Here is a 19,131-nt window from a genome sequence, read left to right on the forward strand (position 1 = left end):
GCGGTCTATGTTGGCAAATTCTAGGTTGCCAGATTATTTGTGGGGAGAGGCTTTAAGGACGGCAGCTTATATTTTGAATCAAGTTCCAAGTAAGTCCGTTCCTAAGACACCTTTTGAGTTGTGGTCAGGAAGAAAGCCTAATTTGCATCATTTTCGAATATGGGGTTGCAAAGCTGAAGTAAGGATTTATAATCCCCAAATTAAGAAGTTGGATCCTAAAACCATTAGTGGATATTTTGTTGGCTGTTGCATAGGATCTAGGGGTTCAAGATTCTTTTGTCCTTCTCACATCACCAGGATCGTGGAATCAAACAGGGCTATTTATTTTGAAGATGATTTTGAGTTTGGTGATAGTAATGGTCCAAGAGAATCTCAATTTAGAGAAGAAAGTGTTTTCATTCCCAGTATAGTTGTTCCTGATAGAGATATTGTTGATCTAGTAATTGATGAACCAGTAGTCGGTCAGAATGAACTCATTGTTGAAGAGCAGGATATTCCAGCTATTGCAGATGCTGATGTACCCTTGAGGAGGTCACAAAGGACTAGGAGATCAGCTATTCCTGATGACTATGAGGTTTACTTGCAGGAGCATGTGTTTGACATAAGTGATGATTCAGATCCAGTAACTTATGAGGAGGCCATAAGCAGTTCAAACTCAAATTTTTGGTTGGATGCAATGGAAGATGAAATGAAATCCATGACATCAAATGGAGTTTGGGATTTAGTTGAGTTACCAGAGGGTAGCAAGCTTATTGGGTGCAAATGGATCTTTAAGACTAAAAAGGATTCCAATGATCAAGTGGAGAGGTATAAGGCTAGACTTGTAGCTAAAGGGTTTAGCCAGAAGGAAGGAATTGATTATACAGAGACTTTTTCTCCCGTATCCACAAAGGATTCTTTTAGAATTATTATGGCGATTGTGGCGCATTATGACCTGGAGTTGCATTAGATGGATGTCAGAACTGCTTTTCTGAATGGTGATTTATATGAGGATGTATATATGGTTCAACCAGTTGGTTTCCAACAAACAGGGAATGGTAATTTGGTTTGTAAGCTTAAGAAATCTATTTATGGTCTTAAGCAAGCTTCAAGACAATGGTATCTTAAGTTTGATGACGTTGTCATCCAAAATGGCTTTAAGGAGAATGTTGTTGATAGATGCATATATATGAAGGTCAGTGGGAGCAGTTTTATATTTCTGGTGTTGTATGTTGATGACATACTTTTGGCTACTAATGACACTGACCTATTAGCTGAGACAAAGCAGATGTTGAGCAACCATTTTGATATGAAAGATCTTGGTGAGGCTTCTTTTGTTTTGGGCATCAAGATTGTTCGAGATAGGACTAATTATGTGTTGCAATTGTCTTAGAGAGCTTATATTGATAGAATTCTTAAGAGATTTGATATGCATAATTGTTCTCCTAGAAGTGTACCGGTTACGAAAGGTGAAAAGTTTTCTAAAGATCCGTGTCCCAAGAATGATAGAGAAAGGATGGCAATGAAGAATGTTCGCTATTCTTCAGCAGTAGGTAGTTTGATGTATGCTCAAGTATGTACACGGCCTGATATAGCTTTTGCTGTGGGTGTGCTTGGTAGATTTATAAGCAATCCTGGTCCTATTCATTACCAAGCAGTTAAGAAGGTCTTTAGGTATCTTCAGGTACTAAAGATCATATGTTGACATATCGTCGCACCAACTCTCTTGAAGTAGTGGGTTATAGTGATGCAGACTATAAAGGTTGTGTGGATGATAAGAAATCTACCACTGGTTATATATTTATCATGGCAGGAGGTGCTGTGTCTTGGCGGAGTGCCAAGCAGTCACTGACAGCATCCTCGACTATGGAGGCAGAATATGTGGCGTGTTATGAGGCTACCCGTCATGCAGTTTGACTACGGAATTTTATCCGTGATTTAGGAGTGGTTGACTCCATTGAGAGGCCTATTATGATGTATTGTGATAATACTGCAGCGGTGTCTTTCTCCAATAATTTAAAAGGTACTCCTGGTGCGAAGTACATTGATGTGAAAAATTTTTTGGTAAAGGAGAAAGTTGAAGAGGGCCTCATTACTGTTGTTCACACGCCGACTTATAGCATGGTGGCAGATCCACTGACCAAGGCTTTACCGGTAGGCATATTTGAGGAGCATGTGTCCCGTATGGGATTGTTAGGCAGTTGAGACTGCTGTGGGTCAGTGGAAGGTTGTTATGTTTTCTGTAGTAATATCCATGTTGAGAATTATTTATTTCTTTGAATATTTTAATACATTGATGTATGTGGATCATTATTTATTTATGAGATGATTTATTACACATATTATTGCTCCTTGTATTTACAGGCCTGTTGAGACTATTAGTCTATGTATATGTGTATGTTGATCCACAAGTGCCATGGTGAATCCCTACTACCTAGTTTGGGTATATTGTTGTATCCTGTCGATACGCAATGTACTTGAATGAAATGGTTTTGTGTGTTGGGGAATTGCACATGGTTAGGTAAATCTCTACTACCTAGACTGAGTTTATGGCATGCAAAGTGCTCAGTTGAAATGGTAACATGTTTTGGGAGATTTACTGAGAGAATCTCTACTGCCTAGTCTAGTATATTGTTGTGCCCTGTCGGTATACTATATATATTTGGATGAAATGGCATTATGGTTCGGGAGATTCTATAGTAAGTGAGTTTGGATTTTATATGATGATGATTATGCAGTCCAAGTGGGAGAATGTTGAATTAAATTAATATTTGTGGACTTGGCATAATCAATTACTCACTTACAGGGCCTATTTATGCCATTAATGGGACTGACTTATTTTATTATTTTGTAGTAGGGCCCTTGGTCACACACTCTCTATAAGACTCTAGTTGGCCCATTGGACTGGAGGACCAACTCTCTTTATAAACCCAATGACTTATCCATATTTTTCCTAGTATAATTATATTATCAAATTATTATTATTTTATGTGTGTTAAAATTAATGGATAAGTCTGACTTGCAGAGACTATTTAAAAGTCTAGGGCAAGCAAACAATATATGCCATACGGTATTTTTGATATTAGGGTTTTCAGAGATTTGAGAGTGGTTTGAGAGTAGTGTGTCCATAGGCACTACTTTACATTGTTTTCTATTTTGCAGGATTAAAAATCTAATTTATCAATGGCTGCGTTTGGAGGTTAGTAATTTATGATTTATGGAATTTATTATGCATATTTAGATCCATAAAAATCTAACAAATATTTTATAAAAAAAAAAAAATTGTTTTTACACATATTATGCTGCAAACCAAATTGAAAATGGTTGGTTGGTTCGACTTTTTAGATTGGTTGGATTTGATTTATAAAAGATCAATCAAATTAGACTGCATGATGACTGTAACAAAGCTCAGCAAGTTTTTGCCAGCTCAGTTTGTTATGTCATTAAGCAAGTTAGATTGTTAACCATGTTTGTTAAAGTCGGATTATGGTTTCTTAGAGTTTTGTTAATATAAATAGCTTCGTTAATTGCGTTCTTTGCAGTCAATCAGTGTGGATTAATGAAACACACTCTTAACTTTCTCAAGAATTTCTTATCCGACTTTCTCTTATTTTTCGCACACTTTCTTGAAGTTTTCCATCTTGCAATCTAGATCTATACTTATAATTCATGTTTTATTTTGTGATTTGGTGACTTTTTTATTGATGGTATATTACAGTAATTACCAAGTTTGATTTACGTCAACTGGTATTAGACACAAGTACTATTTGTCCCCATAATTGCAAAAACATGCCAAATTAACTCAAACTATAAAATTTCACATCATGAATATATTCTCATAGGAGAATACAAATTTTTTTTTTTTTGGGGCTCAACATAGTAGAATACAATTATTCCAGCACTAAAATAAAACCATCTTTCTATTTCGATGAAATTCCTAATATAAGAATCAACCAAACTATACATATTTTATCAAATGAAATTAATTTAATTGTTCAATTATTTAAAATATCAATGAAAAAAAAATGTTGCAAATGATTAAAAAAACCTATAGATATTTTAGTTAAAAAAACCGCACGTGGTAGCAGTTGTTGTCACATGGATAAATGTATTTATTTCAGGCCTACACTGATTTTTTTTTTTTTTTTTTTTTTTTGGGGTAAATTCAGGCCTACACCGATTTGCTACTACGATTGTTATTTTTATTTATTGCTTTTGGGATTTCCACGTAATAGTTTATTAATATAATACTTTTAACAAGATAACCTACTACTCCGTTTATTGAAATAACACCAAAAAAAGAAAAAAAAAAAAAAAAGAAAAATTCAAGGGACAAAAATCAATTAAACCAATATATATATATATATATATACACAAACAATAAGTTAAACCACATATATATATATATATATATATATATATCTATATATATATATTTAGGGTTGTGACTCTTATCTAATACCTTTAATTCTATTTGATCACATAGACTTTATCTCTAAAAAAATAAATTCTATCGAAAATCAATAATTAATAAATATAAATTAAATCTCAATTATATCTAATAGTTAAAAAAAAAGAAAAGTTAAAAAAAAAGATGAAGAAAGTTTTTCTAATATTGAAAATCTTATTCAAATATTATTATATATAAAAACTCAACCTCATTTATCCCGTATATCTTTTTAAAGACTCAAATTTAAATTTGCTTTTGTAATTTATATGGATTCTCACAGGTTCCATTGCCTCCTTTTGCCTTTCTAAAATGTTAATATTTTATTAGATTTATATAAAACTTTAAATATATTTTCAAATTTCAAGATCCAAAAAACTAATAAGTAATATTTTCATGAAAAATCTATTAAAATGTCATGATGAAAAATCGACTGAATTAATCAAAACCAACTCAAATCAATGGTTAACTTCAGGATTTTTTTTTTAAATCACATTTGAAATTCAAAATTACATTTACTAATTAAAATTTTTAATATATCATTAAATTCATATTAAATTATAGTCTTTGCTATCATCTAAAAACTAATAAAAAGGCTGATATTAATAAAGAAAAACTAAAAGGTGATATAAGCTTCACTATATATATATAACAAACTATGAGCTTCACTGTATATATAACCAATCGACTAAACCATCTTTTGCTTATTGCCTTCAAAGAAACTACGGGTTAAGGTTAGACATCGGTAAAACAAGTATTGTTGTTTTCCATAATTCTTTCTATACATATAATCGAAGATCAACAAACCATCTGATTCAAAATCCCTTGCAAATTAGGACATCAGAGTGTAGTACCTTAAGTAGAAGATATTGCTATCTTCGAGTCAAACAAAATTGGAATTTCAATGGAAAGGTATCAACAATGGGTATAATAAAGTCAAACAAAACATAAGACTCCACAGATGGTCAGAGTGTTTAAAAGAAAGTTTCAAAAAGCAAGCAAAATGTTACATCTGCGATATCTTACAGAAGGGTCATATCGACATCGACATGCGATGATGATCAGACAAAAACCTGTATCAAGTATAACAACGTTTTTGAAACATGTCACGGTGTTTATGTTTTCAACTTATTTTACTTCCATTTTACAAGCTCTTCTCTAATGTCTATCAGGTATCCCTTCATCTTCATCTGTGCAAGAAAACAAAAAGGGTGCCAAAATTCGAATACGAAATTTGAAACAACCTATTTGAAATTCGTCATGGTGTTTATGTTTTCAACTTTAACTTCCATTTTTACAAACTTTTCTCTGCTGTCTCTCAAGTATATTCTTCGTCTTCATCCCTGCAAGAAAACAAAAAGGGTGCCTTACCACGATGTTAAATTAGTAACCCACGTTGATAATATCCAGTCCTGCTGCATTAACTTAAATAACTTCCATTTTTACAAACTTTTCTCCGCCGTGTCTCAAGTATGCTTCGTCTTGATCCCTGTAAGAAAACAAAAAGGGTGCCTTACCACGAGGTTAAATTAGTAACCCATGTTGATAATATCCAGTCCTGCTGCATTACAATTAGTAACTTTTGCTTTCACAAATAAATTACGAAATTGCTTTAATTTACCAACAAAATGCAGCTTAGAAATCTTTTTAAGAAAATAATAATAATAATAATAATAATAACCCTTTAACCAAGCTCTCAAAAAATTACCTTTCTCCAACCTTGCTTCTAATCTAACACGTCTGGTTGTTTTGCCTAAAGCACCAACTTGAAGCCCTCCGATAGGAAATCATCCCTGAGACAAACAATTCAATAGTTACAGAGTCAAAATCATGTAAAATATAACCAAAAATAATTGCATCATACTTGAAAAACTAATACCTTTTCTTGTTCTTGTCGTCTCGGGATTCACGGTTCTTCCAATTCTTACCCCTATTACCAACCGTGAGAGGAGCAAGGCTTCCTACAAATACCATGGCCTCAAAAGGACGAGGCATACCTCGAAGCCTAACAACCTTTAGTCTCTGACTTTTCAAATCATACCAAACCAGCTTTTCATGGTCTTGCTCAAAAAGAACTTCTTGACCCGCTTTCGAATAAGCCAGAGGCATAACATTTTTTATTGTCCCACGGGTATGTGCAATCTTAAACAGCCTAGTCCAAGACTCTTTAACCCCATATTCCTTCATCACCCAAACCTCAAAATCACCTTCTTCTTGATAATTAGCAACAATACAGAGGTTATTCTCTATAACCCCAACTTCCATTTCAAAGTGATGGTTCACATTATCAGGTATTGGTACCTCCTGAAATCTCTCTGTTCCCATATCAAAACCAACAATCAATTCGGTCTCTTCGGGTTCTAGCTTCCGGGTCACAACCCAATGCAAATAATTGTTAACGAGAATACCCATTTTGCCAGTATAGCACAGCACATAAGGCATAGATTCGATCTCCTTCCACGCATTTGTCCTCAAGCTATAAACTTTTACCTCAGATTCGAATGACTGGTAATCTAAACCGATAAACTGCGAAATGCTCACCAATTTATAGTCATCAAGTACGGGTTCGTACCCGAACCCGTAAACTCTAGCACCGCAGAAATACCTATTCGGTTCGCGATTTGACCCGGTGGGCAAAAAGGGCAAAACCCTATGCTTTTTCGTCGATGGGTTCCAGAGAGCTACGTCTCCCGCCACGTTGCAGATGCAAAGCAAGCCGTTGCAGGTGCCAAGGATCCGAATCCGATTGTTGTAACACATGAGAGGGTGGGTGAGCTCGGCAACGTCTTCGAGCGAATCGAAATCGACGCAATAGAGCTGGAAATCTTTCCTGATTATTAGCCCGAAATGGGATTTGTTTTCCAAGCTGTTCTGGAGATGCAAATGGATGAAATCCATGCTGTCGATTAAGGTCCGCCATGGCTTAGAAACGCACCTGAAACGGAGCAGTTGTTTCGCCGAGAGGCGAGAGAGTATGTCGGTGACAACCTCCGCAGGGAGGTCCACCATAGCTAGCCGTGCTCGTATTTTCGGAGAATTTGGAAGAATCTCAAGCTCTGCAATTGCTCGGAGGGCTATGGGGAGGGTTTTGCTTGCTTCCGATCTCGTCGATTTTGGGTTCTTTTTTAGGGTTTTCTCAGTGCGAATGAACAGCAAGACGTTTAAGAGAGAGAAAGCGAATGGAAGAGTTGAGAAAGGAGGTGGAGTCCTGATTTTGCCAGATTTATCCTTGGTGTGAGGAGCTTTGTATGCGGATAAGAAATGGGTGTTTAGTCATTTTACATGTGTTACATGTGTCATTTTACATGCGGATAAATCCTTGGTGGGGACCATATGATTTAGTTATACCAAACAACTAACAGTATCGTTTGGCAAGTGTAAAGTTCTCTGCCATTTAACGCGGAGAAAAAAAAAAAAAATAAATAAATAAAAAGAAAAAATAAAAAAGAAAAAAAGAACGCGGAAGCTTTGTGGGCTTGGGCTATAACGCGGTTTCACTGGAAAGCCCTAGCCACATGTTCATTTTTGGAAAAATATAACATTTATTCTTTATTACTTTTTATGCTTCTTGTTTTTTTAATAAAATGTTGAAAATAAAATAGTAGTGGAACAAGATTATTCAGACGCAAATGGGTGGTGTTTGTTGTCCCGTGAAGAATGGTTGAATGTTAGAACAAAAAGAAGTAGCTGGACCATCAGTTTCATTGTAAACCTAGTTTATATCACCAATCTTCACATTTTGACATGGAAAATCACTGCTACAAACTAGACTAACTGCAACCTTTGAAGCTGAGGTACCATGGATGTTTGTATAGCTCAAATTGCTAACATTTATGTGTGAAGCCAACTAATTAAAACAAGCAAACAAACAAACAATTAATTAATTAGTTCATTTAGAAAACAGCCTAAATAATAATGACTAGGAAAGAATCAAAATTCGAATCCGTCCAAAGATAGAGAAAAAAAAAAAATGATGAAATATTTGAGCATACCTCAGGTCTGCATTTATAATAGGGACAGTATTTCTGATCGATGATGATGGGATTTCCTACATTGTTCATAAAAATATCGTCGAAGACGATATTGGAAACAAACCCATCAGTAGTATTATCAGGCCATGTCTTAATTCTCACCCCATTTTGTGTTTCATTCGAAGTGCAATTCCATACACTCAATCTAATAAGCACTTCTCTCTCATCAGGGTAATTTCCGAGGCTACCTACACTTATTCCATGGCCCGGTCCACAAGATATGTCGAAAATGTTAATGTTTTTACTGCCTTGTCCAAGAGAAACACAATCATCTCCGGTGCCTATCGTAGAACTCGAAATCTCAATGTTCTTTGAGTATCCAATATGGATTCCATCTGTGTTGGGACTGTCTTTTGGTGCTGAGATATTGAGGGACTCCAGCTTCAAATTGTTGCACCCCAATAGGTTAATGTGGAACATTTTACTGTCAGCAGCTTGTACTCCTTGTATTGTCGAATCGTTAAGGAAGTTGAATCGCAAAGACTATCCAATAAAATTCCAATTAAAACCTCATTTGATCTTTTCTTTTACCTAAATTGGACTAATATTATTTACCTCCTTCTAAAGTTTGGCCTAGATTCAATTGGATCTCTTTGGTTTTTTTAAAAAAAAAATAAAAAATAAAAAATCATCTTCTACATTTACAAATATGTTATGTTTATTATAACCAACAGAATCCAATTGAAATAAGGCATATCTAAAAGGAAAACATAAATTGTTTTGGTGATCAATATATATAGAACTTACAATAGGGCGTTTGGATTTCCATTGTCAGGACTCGTCCAAAATTTCTCACCGGAATCCTAAACAAGCCTTGATCCCGGGAAAATCCTACCGGATCCTCCAATGAAAAATCCGGCAGAACCTCCCCTAAGGGTTGGACTTACCAAAATTTTTTCTGCACCGAAAACACACTTCTATATACATCCCCTTATTCCTCCCATATTACTACAATTTAATTCCACAAATTTGCAGCACTTCAAATAAATAATAAGAAATCAGTGCATAATTAATATATAAATGTCCAAGACAGTATACAGAGCTTCATAAAGTACTATTAAGTATAGAAATTATACAACAAGGATGAAAGAAATATTACAATTGAAATAAATGAAGACAAAGATAACTTCTTGAATTACGGCAGCGACGGAGATTAGGTTCGCTCCGGAAGAACGTCTACCAATCTTTGTATCTAAGGGAAAGGAATTTAAAAATATGAGATGCTAATCATCTCAGTGATATTAATAATATAATATTAATAATATTATAATAAAAGAAACTTAATTAACCAATACCAAATAATTACATAATTAATAAACAATAATTAATTGAAAATAATATTTCCTCTCAAAATCCTCACCATTTACTCCGTTGGAAAGGTTCCCCTTTTAAAACATTTTCGCAAAACCCAATCTTTTATGCCCCAAAAATCAAGAAATAATTAATTTCATAAATAATAATTAAATAATCCAAATATAAATAAAATGTAATGAAATATAATAAATAAATTTAGAACACTTGCATTGAAGAAATATAACATAAAGGAAAAACTTTCAATATATCTAATTCATAATATTTGATTTGATAAATCAAAATAAACAATGTTAAAAAAATATAATTTAAATAATTATAAATAGATGGTAACACAAATTAAATACATTTAATTTAAATACAATTTTAAAACCTTTAGGATTTAAAATTTCTATCTGAAAATTTATACTTGACGCACCATATTATATACCAGTGATGCCCTATGATACCCAGCGTCCCGAGCACTATCTGGTGGGAGGTTAATGATACGAACCTAGGACGACCTGCTCCTAAACCCGTATTATATTAGCCCGGATCTTAATTAAGTTCAAGTTCTAATGGAATTGACCTCAACCCCTAACCAACCTGTAGTTAGAAACCTTGGTATAATGTAGACGCCACAATAGGGGATGGAAAACCTATTGATAAGTCAAACTAAAACAACCAATTCTCTAATGGTGTTTTAGGTGTTCTCAAAGAACAAAGAGATAATTAATCTCACAAGTATTTTCTTAATCAAATCAAAGTTTTATTCTTATTGAAAAATAAGCCTTTAAATAGGCTACAAAGCCACGAAATAAAACCCTAGAACATAATGAAAACCGGCCACCACACATAAAAAAACCTAGTTGGCCGAAACTATACTTCCTTTCCTAATCTAAGTTTGATTAATTAATTCCTTTATATTAAATTAGGAATTAATTAATTTACAATGGAAAGAATAAAATAAAAACCTTCCTAAAGTTATTTTTCCAGAAAATAAATAAATAAAAGCCAAAAAGTAATGGTAGTTTCCTAAAACAAAAAGTAAAAACAAATTAGGAAACTAAAAATGCTAGCTTTTTTATCAAGTTGAATTTGATCAATCTTTGACCTCTTTGAGCTTCAAATCAGCTTCTAGATGCTTTTTAGGATGCCAAATAAGCTGAATATGAAGTCCCACACGTTGCCCATGCTTGGAAAAATAAGAAAAGGCTAATACAGTAAAATACAGTAAAGCCAGCAAGCAATACAGCAAATTCGGCCAAATTTTTGATGCTGTCCGTACAAGCCCTTTTTGATTGCATTTGAGGCTGCTTTAACTTGATTCCATGACCTCTTAGGTATATGTATTGAACCCATAAATCATTGGAACCATTTCATGCTTCCCGGACTCCAAAAATGTACCAAAACCGTCACCCGGGTCCGTATCGGCTTCCACCACTTGGATGCTTAGAATAGGCTTTGTATCTTCAAGTATGGACAAGCTCTATTGAGATTGATTACCCCCTGTATAAATACTCCCAGGTTTTCCTTAAATCTCTTAATTTGAGCTCTTGTGATTGGCCTAGTCTTCATCTGTGTCGAGTCAGCACGCCAGTGGGTTATCGGTGGAGCCGGCTCGGGCGGAATCACATCAGTTAAAGAGAGAAACTTGCATACGGTCGCTTCGGCATCCCGACAGCGCCGCTGCTTAAACCGTCATCCCGGCTATGGAGGGGGGCGGCTTATATGCATTATATAAAACTTGCCTGCCCTCGGTTCAATGGCAACTCACGGGAGACATTATAACTTGCGCGCTCATCCACATATACAATACAGAACACCGGTACTGTATGAGTGCGTCTAAAACAAATAACCAAATTTTATTATAAAAAAAAATATGTAATTTTTTCAAAATTCACCGTGGGAATTATACCATTTTTCGAACTCAACCTTCCACAATTTTCTTTAACATTTCCAGCATAAATCCACTGATAATAATATACAAATAATTTTAATTTTTTTCCCAAATCGTAAAATCAATCAAATAATGTTCCATGGGCATAATTATATAATTTGAAACCACCAACTTAAACCAATATTTTCCTTGAAATATTAAAATCAAATCATGCCCAAAAATAATATTAAAATCCAAATACAATTAATTAAACGAAAACACCTTGCTCATGCGTAATAAATACAATTAAATCACAATAATAAAAATCAAGAATTTCTTAATAACCCAAACTTTCATTTAGCATCAATGGGTATATATATATATATATATAATAATATTTTTTTCCACAATTATATTTAAATTCCAGCACATGAGCATAATTCTAGATATTAAATTAACACAAAATAAATATAATTAATCACCCCAAAATAGTTTTGAAGGTGGGCCACTCACCTCAAGCACGTATCTTATTCGAGATCCTCTGCAGGATCAACTCCACTACCCACACGTGCACCTAAAATATCCACAATACACAAAACTAATTATTTTAATATTTTAATCGGGTAACTCCCAAATGGGTACCCGGGGAGCGAACACAAACAACAACGAAAATTGATGAGTAATATACCGAATCGAAGCTTGAGTAACGAGGATTATGAATCTGGTCTTACTTCCCGAAAATCGGACCCGAGGTGGCCGGAATCTCGCCGGAAAGCTCACGGATTTTAGACCCTCAATTCTCACAATCCGTTGAGATTTGAGGAAAGGGAACATCGGATTTGGGTTCAGAGGGTTGGAATTAGTGGGAAAAGAGGGGCGGTACAGCCAGAAACTCGCCAGAAAATCAATTTTCCCGGCGACCCGTCGTGATCACCGGAACCCGTCACCGCAGGCGACGCGTCCGGTGGCCATTGGCCGTGATTTTTGGCTGGCTGGCCGGTTTTCAGGTGGTCTTTAAGGTGGGTGGTGTGTGTGAGGAAAGGTGGCCGGAAAACGGCAGCGGTGGCCGGTCGGTTTCTCTCTCTAGCTCTCTCTCTCTCTCTCTCTCCCCTCCCCTCTTTCCCTCTCCTTCCGCCGGCTCATGCATTTTTGCCTGAATAAAAGCCACCCATGGGTGACACTGTTCACTCACAGGATTGGCTAAAATTGCGACACGTGGCACACACTATTCACTCAAGCCAAATATATTAAAATATTACGGTATCCGAAAAACTTCGCATGTCCATAGCTTTTTAACTAGATGTCCAATTTAAGCGTGCTGCTAGTCTATGAACTCGTATCAACGAGTATTTTACAACCATACAAAAGTCAAAACAAAATTCTACAACCATAAAAAGTCAACTCCCGGCACCTTTTGGACAGTTTGGATCTCGACTTGTTTTGGCCATAACTTTCAAACCGTAGCTTCGTTTTTGACGTGCTACTAGTCTACGAACTCGGGGCATCATGTACTTTGCTATGGTACCACGGTCAACTAGAAATTTCACCCAGAACAAAAAGTTAACTTTTTGACCCACTCGGTCGACGGTCAACCTTGGTCAACGTGCAAGAATTCCGATGTAATTTGGGAAAGGGTATTACAACCTTTCCCCCTTATAAGAATTTCGTCCTCGAAATTTTGCACGTCACTGGAATAGGTAGGGATACTGATCACGCATCTGTGCCTCATGCTCCCACGTTGCTTCCTCGATTAAATGATTTTGCCATAAAAACTTTAACTAAAGGAATAGTCTTGTTACGTAGCACCCGCTCCTCGCGATCCAAAATCTGCACTGGTTGCTCTACATACGAAAGATCTTCCCTCAACTCGATGTTAGGAGTCTCAAGTACGTGTGATGGGTCTGCAATATATTTCCGTGGCATCAAAACATGAAATACGTTGTGCACTCGGGCTAGCATTTCCGGTAATGCTAATCTATAAGCCACGGGGCCAATCCTCTCCGTAATCTCGTAAGGCCCAATATAACGAGGACTCAACTTACCTCGTCGACCAAAGCGTACTACTCCTTTCCATGGAGATAAGTTTAGGAATACCCAATCTCCTACTTCAAATTCCAAATCCTTCCTACGCACATTGGTGTAACTCTTCTGTCGATCTTGGGCAATCTTCAACTGATCCTGGATGATCTTCACCTTGTCCAAGGTTATCCGTAAATACTCAGATCCAACAGCATTATTCGTTGCAAGGAGTCTCTCTTCTCTTACTTTACTCCAGTACAAGGGTGTCCGACATTGCCTCCCATATAAGGCCTCATACGGGGACATCCCAATACTTGCCTGATAACTATTGTTATAAACAAATTCTATCAATGGAAATTGTTCGTCCCAGCTACCCCGAAATTGCATCACACAAGACCTTAGCATATCTTCTAATGTCTGAATTGTGCGCTCAGCTTGTCCATCAGATTGCGGGTGAAAGGCGGTGCTGTAGTTAAGGCTTGCTCATGACACATCAGCTAACTTCCGCCATAGTCGTGAAGTAAAACGTGGATCTCGGTTGGATACGATGGTGAGCGATACTCCATGAAGACTCATAATACGTTGCACGAACAACTGGGCTAATTTCTCTGGTGAAAAATGCTCTTGTACCGGTAAGAAGTGTGCCGACTTGGTAAGACGATCAATGATCACCTAAAAACCATCATATCTCCTAGGTGTAGGGGGAAGCTTGAACACAAAATCCATATTAAGTTCTTCCCACTTCCATACGGGAATATGTAAGGATTGGAGTAGTCCTGAAGGCTTCTATCTTTCTGCCTTTACTTGTTGACAAATTAGGCATTTTGATACAAAATCTGCCACTTCCCTCTTCATGTCAATCCACCAATAATACTTAATAAATGTTTGGTACATTTTGGTACTCCCAGGATGCATCGCATATATCGAGCTATGCGCCTCCTTTAAGATCTCCTTCTTGAGTTCTGGAATATCAGGAACGCAAAGTCGTCCTTTATACATGAGGGCCCCATACCTCCTTATGGAAAAATTCCTGATCAAGACCTTCTTGTACCTTGCTCTTAATTGTTCTCAATTTAGGATCTTCCATTTGAGTTTCCAATATACGATCCACTAACGCCGGTCGCACCTGAAAACTAGCCATAAGGACTTTAAAAGGATGCATATACATTAACACCCTCATTTTCTTCAACTCCACCATAAGAGGTAGTTGGATGGCTTGAATGTGAGCAAGAGATCCGATAGCCTTCCTACTCAAAGCATCTGCTACTACATTCGCCTTGCCCGGGTGATAATCAATCACACAGTTATAATCCTTCAATAACTCCATCCATCTCCTTTGCCTCATATTTAATTCCTTTTGAGTGAAAATGTATTTGAGGCTTTTGTGGTCGGTATAAATTTGAAATGTGGCCCCATACAAGTAGTGTCTCCACTTCTTTAGAGCAAAGACTACCGCCGCCAATTCTAAGTCATGTGTAGGGTAGTTTTGCTCGTGCTGCTTCAGTTGCTGTGAGGCATATGCTACCAGCCTTTGATTCTGTATTAGCACGCAACCCAACCCTTGATGGGATGCATCATAATAGACTTCAAAACCTTCATTCCCATTAGGTAAAGTTAATACAGGTGCGGATGTCAACCTTTGCTTCAATTCCTGAAAACTCGCTCACACCTGTCCGTCCAGCTAAATTCAACATTCTTTCGGTTTAAGTTGTGAAGCAGTCTAGCAATTCTCGAAAACCCTTCTATAAAACGACGGTAGTATCCCGCTAATCCAAGAAAACTTCGTACTTTCCTCATAGTAGTAGGGCGCTCCCAATTCAACACTGCCTTCACCTTATCAGGGTCCACATAGATACCTTCGGCTGACACAGTGTGTCCGAAAAAACCCACTTGATTTAACCAAAACTCGCACTTGTTGAATTTAGCATAAAGCTGATGCTGTCTTAGAGTTTGGAGCACTCTCTTTAAATACCTTACGTGCTCCTCTTGGCTTCTAGAATAGATCAGGATGTCATCTATAAATACAGTAACAAAATGATCCAAGTACGGAAGAAACACTCGGTTCATCAAATCCATAAACGCTGCTGGGGCATTGGTAAGTCCGAATGACATCACTAGGAACTCATAATGTCCGTACCTCGTCCTAAAGGCAGTCTTGGGAATATCTGACTCTTGAATCCTTAACTGATGATGTCCAGATCTTAAGTCGATCTTAGAAAACACTTTGGCACCTTGGAGTTGATCAAATAGGTCATCTATCCTTGGCAACGGATAACGATTAGGGATGGTCACCTTGTTAAGTTGTCGGTAGTCGATGCACAATTTTAGACTACCATTTTTCTTTTTCACAAACAATACTGGAGCTCCCCATGGCGATATGCTTGGTCTAATAAATCTTTTATCCACTAAATCTTGCAATTGGACCTTTAGCTCCCTTAACTCCGCTGGAGCCATTCGATACGGTGGTAGAGAAATGGGCACGGTACCTGGAATTAATTCAATGGAAAAGTCAACTTCCTTTTCCGGAGGTAATCCCGGTAACTCCTCAGGAAACACATCCGGAAAGTCCCTCACCACGGGTATGTCTTCCAATCTGACCCCATTTACTCGGGTATCTATCATATGAGCTAAATACCCTTGGCAACCCTTATTTAGTAGCTTCTTGGCGGTGAGGGTAGATATTAATCTTGGCAAAGGCCTCCCAACTTCTCCACGAAATACCACTTCAGGCAAACCTGGCCTCCTAAATGTAACTTCTTTATTATAACAATCTACGGAAGTATGGTTCCTTGCTAACCAATCCATGTCCAAGATTACGTCAAGTCCGGATAGATCCAACAGGATCAAGTCTGCCTCCATCACTTAATCTTCGATACAGAAGAAACACCCCTTGATTAATTGGCTAGGCCACAAGGATTATCCTGCAGGAGTGGCTATTTCCAGTAGACATCCTAAGGGAGTAGGGGTCATACCGACCCGAGTGACAAATTCTTTTAAGATGAATGAATGTGTTTCTCCCGGGTCTATAAGCATAAGTGCATCATTACAAAAAATATTCAATGTACCTGTAACAACGTCAGGTGTAGCCAGGGCTTCTTGCTGCATCATAACGAACACTTGACCTTGACCCGTCTGTTGGGGCTTCCTTCCTCTACCTCGACTTGATCCTGCAGACGGTTGGGCCGATCCGATGAACCTCCTGCTGCTTGACTCCCTTGGGAACTCTGACCCTGAAATCCACCAGTATGCTGTGCTCGCCGACCTGCCCCTAGCACACTACCACTACCATAAGGGAAATCCCTCCTTATGTGGCCTGGCTGCCCACACTGAAAACATATACCATCCATCTGGCACTGCCCAAGATGCTTCTTCTTACAAATTGGACAAGTCTGCATAGGACCAAGGCGTGACTACTGATACGAGCTTGTATCCCCACTGATCGAATGGCGAGCTGTTTGGGGCATATGATAACTGCCTCTCTACTGAAATCTGCCCCGTGGGCTCGGTCCACCACTACCCGATGAGCCTGAACTATGGCTTTTCTTGGATGCTCCCTGACTAGGTGCCCCACCATATGAACCTTCAAATGATCTACGCCTCGAGGGCTTATGCATCTCCACCTTCCTCTCTAACTCCAGTGCTACATCCTTAGCGGACTTATAAGTAGGATGCACTAATCCAGCAAGGGTGAGGGCTATGTTCTCGTTCAAGCCATCTATAAACCTCACCTTCTTCATATGGTCATCGGGAATTATATGCATACAGAATTCGAATAGCTCCCGAAACTTTCTCTCGTACTCAGAAACAATCATGTTCCCCTGCCGCAGCTCCTCAAACTCTCGCCTTTTGGCCTCACGGTAGGTAGGAGGGCAATATTCGGTGGTGAAGGCAACCTTAAACTGATCCCATGTATGCCTCCTACGAGTCTTTTCTACCTTCCACCACTTCCTGGCGTTACCTTCTAACATAAAGTCGGAGATCCTAACCATATCTTCATCGGGGCACTGCATCTCTTCTTCTAGGATTTTCTCCATATTAGATAGCCAATTCATAGCTGCAGCTGGACCTTGGGTCCCATCAAAACTCACGGCTCCCAATCGTTGAGCCTGGTCCACGAAATGATTACTAGAGCTTGAGCTCCCTAAGGCTCGAGTTAGTTGAGAGACAAGATTTCTAAGGCTCGATCTACTCCTGGAACTCTCAGCCGAGCCTTCTCGAGTACTACGTGCGTCCCGCCTATGCATCGTAGCAAATTCTGAAGAAACAAACAAGAGTTTAGAGATAAAAACACTTAAGCACGATTACAAAAAGGAGAAATTTACGGATGGGATGTACAACAATGCACAGTCCCTTAGGATTATAAGAACCTATGCTCTGATACCAACTGTTAGGACCCGTCCAAAATTCCTCACCGGAACCCTAGACAAGCCTTGATCCCAGGGAAATCCTACCGGATCCTCCAATGAAAAATCCGACAGAACCTCCTCTAAGGGTTGGACTTACCAAAATTTTTTCTGTACTGAAAACACACTTCTATATACATCCCCTTATTCCTCCCATATTACTACAATTTAATTCCACAAATTTGCAGCACTTCAAATAAATAATAAGAAATCAGTGCATAATTAATACATAAATGTCCAAGACAGTATACAGAGCTTCATAAAGTACTATTAAGTATAGAAATTATACAACAAGGATGAAATAAATATTACAATTGAAATAAATGAAGACAAAGATAACTTCTTGAATTACGGCAGCGACGGAGATTAGGTTCGCTCTGGAAGAACGTCTACCAATTCTTGTACCTTGGGAAATGGAATTTAAAAATATGAGATGCTAATTGTCAGGACCCATCCAAAATTTCTCACCGGAACCTTAGACAAGCCCTGATCCCAGGGAAACCCTACCAGACCTTCCAATGGAAAATCCAGCAGAACCTCCCCTAAGGGTTGGACTTACCACAAATTACCTGCACGGAAAATACACTTCTATATTCATCCCTTTATTCCTCCCACAATACTACAAATTGATTCCATAATTTTACAGCACTTCATAAGAATAACAGCAATCCAGTGCATAAATAAACATAAGTGTCCAGAATAGTATACAGAGCTTCATGAAGTGCTATTTAATAGAAAATACAACAAAGAAGAAAGAAATATTACAACTGAATTGAACGAGTACAAATGTACTTCTCGAACTACGATAGGGGCGGAGATTTGGTTCGCCCCGGAAGAACGTCTACCACCCCTTGCACCTAAGGGACCGGAATTTAAAAACGTGAGATGCTAATCATCTCAGTGAGCGACCCTAGCTACTGAACACTTTTAATAATAATAATATAACAAATAAGGGAAATTTAATTAATACCGGCAATTAAATAGGTAAATAAATAATAACAGTTGAAAATAATAATTTCTCTCAAAACTCTCACTAATCACTCCGTTGGAAATGTTCCATTTTTAAAACATTTTCACAAAACC

At 37.5% G+C, this 19,131-nt stretch overlaps 2 protein-coding genes across 3 annotated transcripts; both read right to left on the minus strand.

Annotated features, from left to right (window-relative positions):
* Nucleotides 1–5,274: 5,274 nt before the first annotated feature.
* LOC107414822 (F-box protein CPR1) lies at nucleotides 5,275–7,681 on the minus strand. Of its 2 annotated transcripts, none has more exons than XM_016023021.4 (3): nucleotides 6,306–7,681; nucleotides 6,135–6,219; nucleotides 5,275–5,915 (listed from the first exon to the last, which is right to left on the minus strand). In XM_016023021.4, exons 1-2 carry the CDS (start codon nucleotides 7,433–7,435, stop codon nucleotides 6,180–6,182), a joined length of 1,170 nt encoding a protein of 389 aa, XP_015878507.3. In that variant the 5' UTR covers nucleotides 7,436–7,681; the 3' UTR covers nucleotides 5,275–5,915; nucleotides 6,135–6,179. The 2 variants fall into 2 exon arrangements, with proteins under 2 accessions (XP_015878507.3, XP_048337255.1); XM_048481298.2 differs by having other exon boundaries at nucleotides 5,275–5,769; nucleotides 6,306–7,649.
* A 457-nt stretch (nucleotides 7,682–8,138) lies between these two features.
* LOC132803949 (exopolygalacturonase-like) lies at nucleotides 8,139–16,504 on the minus strand. The gene is made up of 3 exons (XM_060817810.1): nucleotides 16,132–16,504; nucleotides 8,419–8,900; nucleotides 8,139–8,273 (listed from the first exon to the last, which is right to left on the minus strand). Exons 1-3 carry the CDS (start codon nucleotides 16,502–16,504, stop codon nucleotides 8,139–8,141), a joined length of 990 nt encoding a protein of 329 aa, XP_060673793.1.
* Nucleotides 16,505–19,131: the final 2,627 nt, after the last annotated feature.

The sequence above is a fragment of the Ziziphus jujuba genome, chromosome 1 (genome assembly GCF_031755915.1).
Source record: "Ziziphus jujuba cultivar Dongzao chromosome 1, ASM3175591v1".
In the NCBI taxonomy this organism is placed as follows: domain Eukaryota; kingdom Viridiplantae; phylum Streptophyta; class Magnoliopsida; order Rosales; family Rhamnaceae; genus Ziziphus; species Ziziphus jujuba.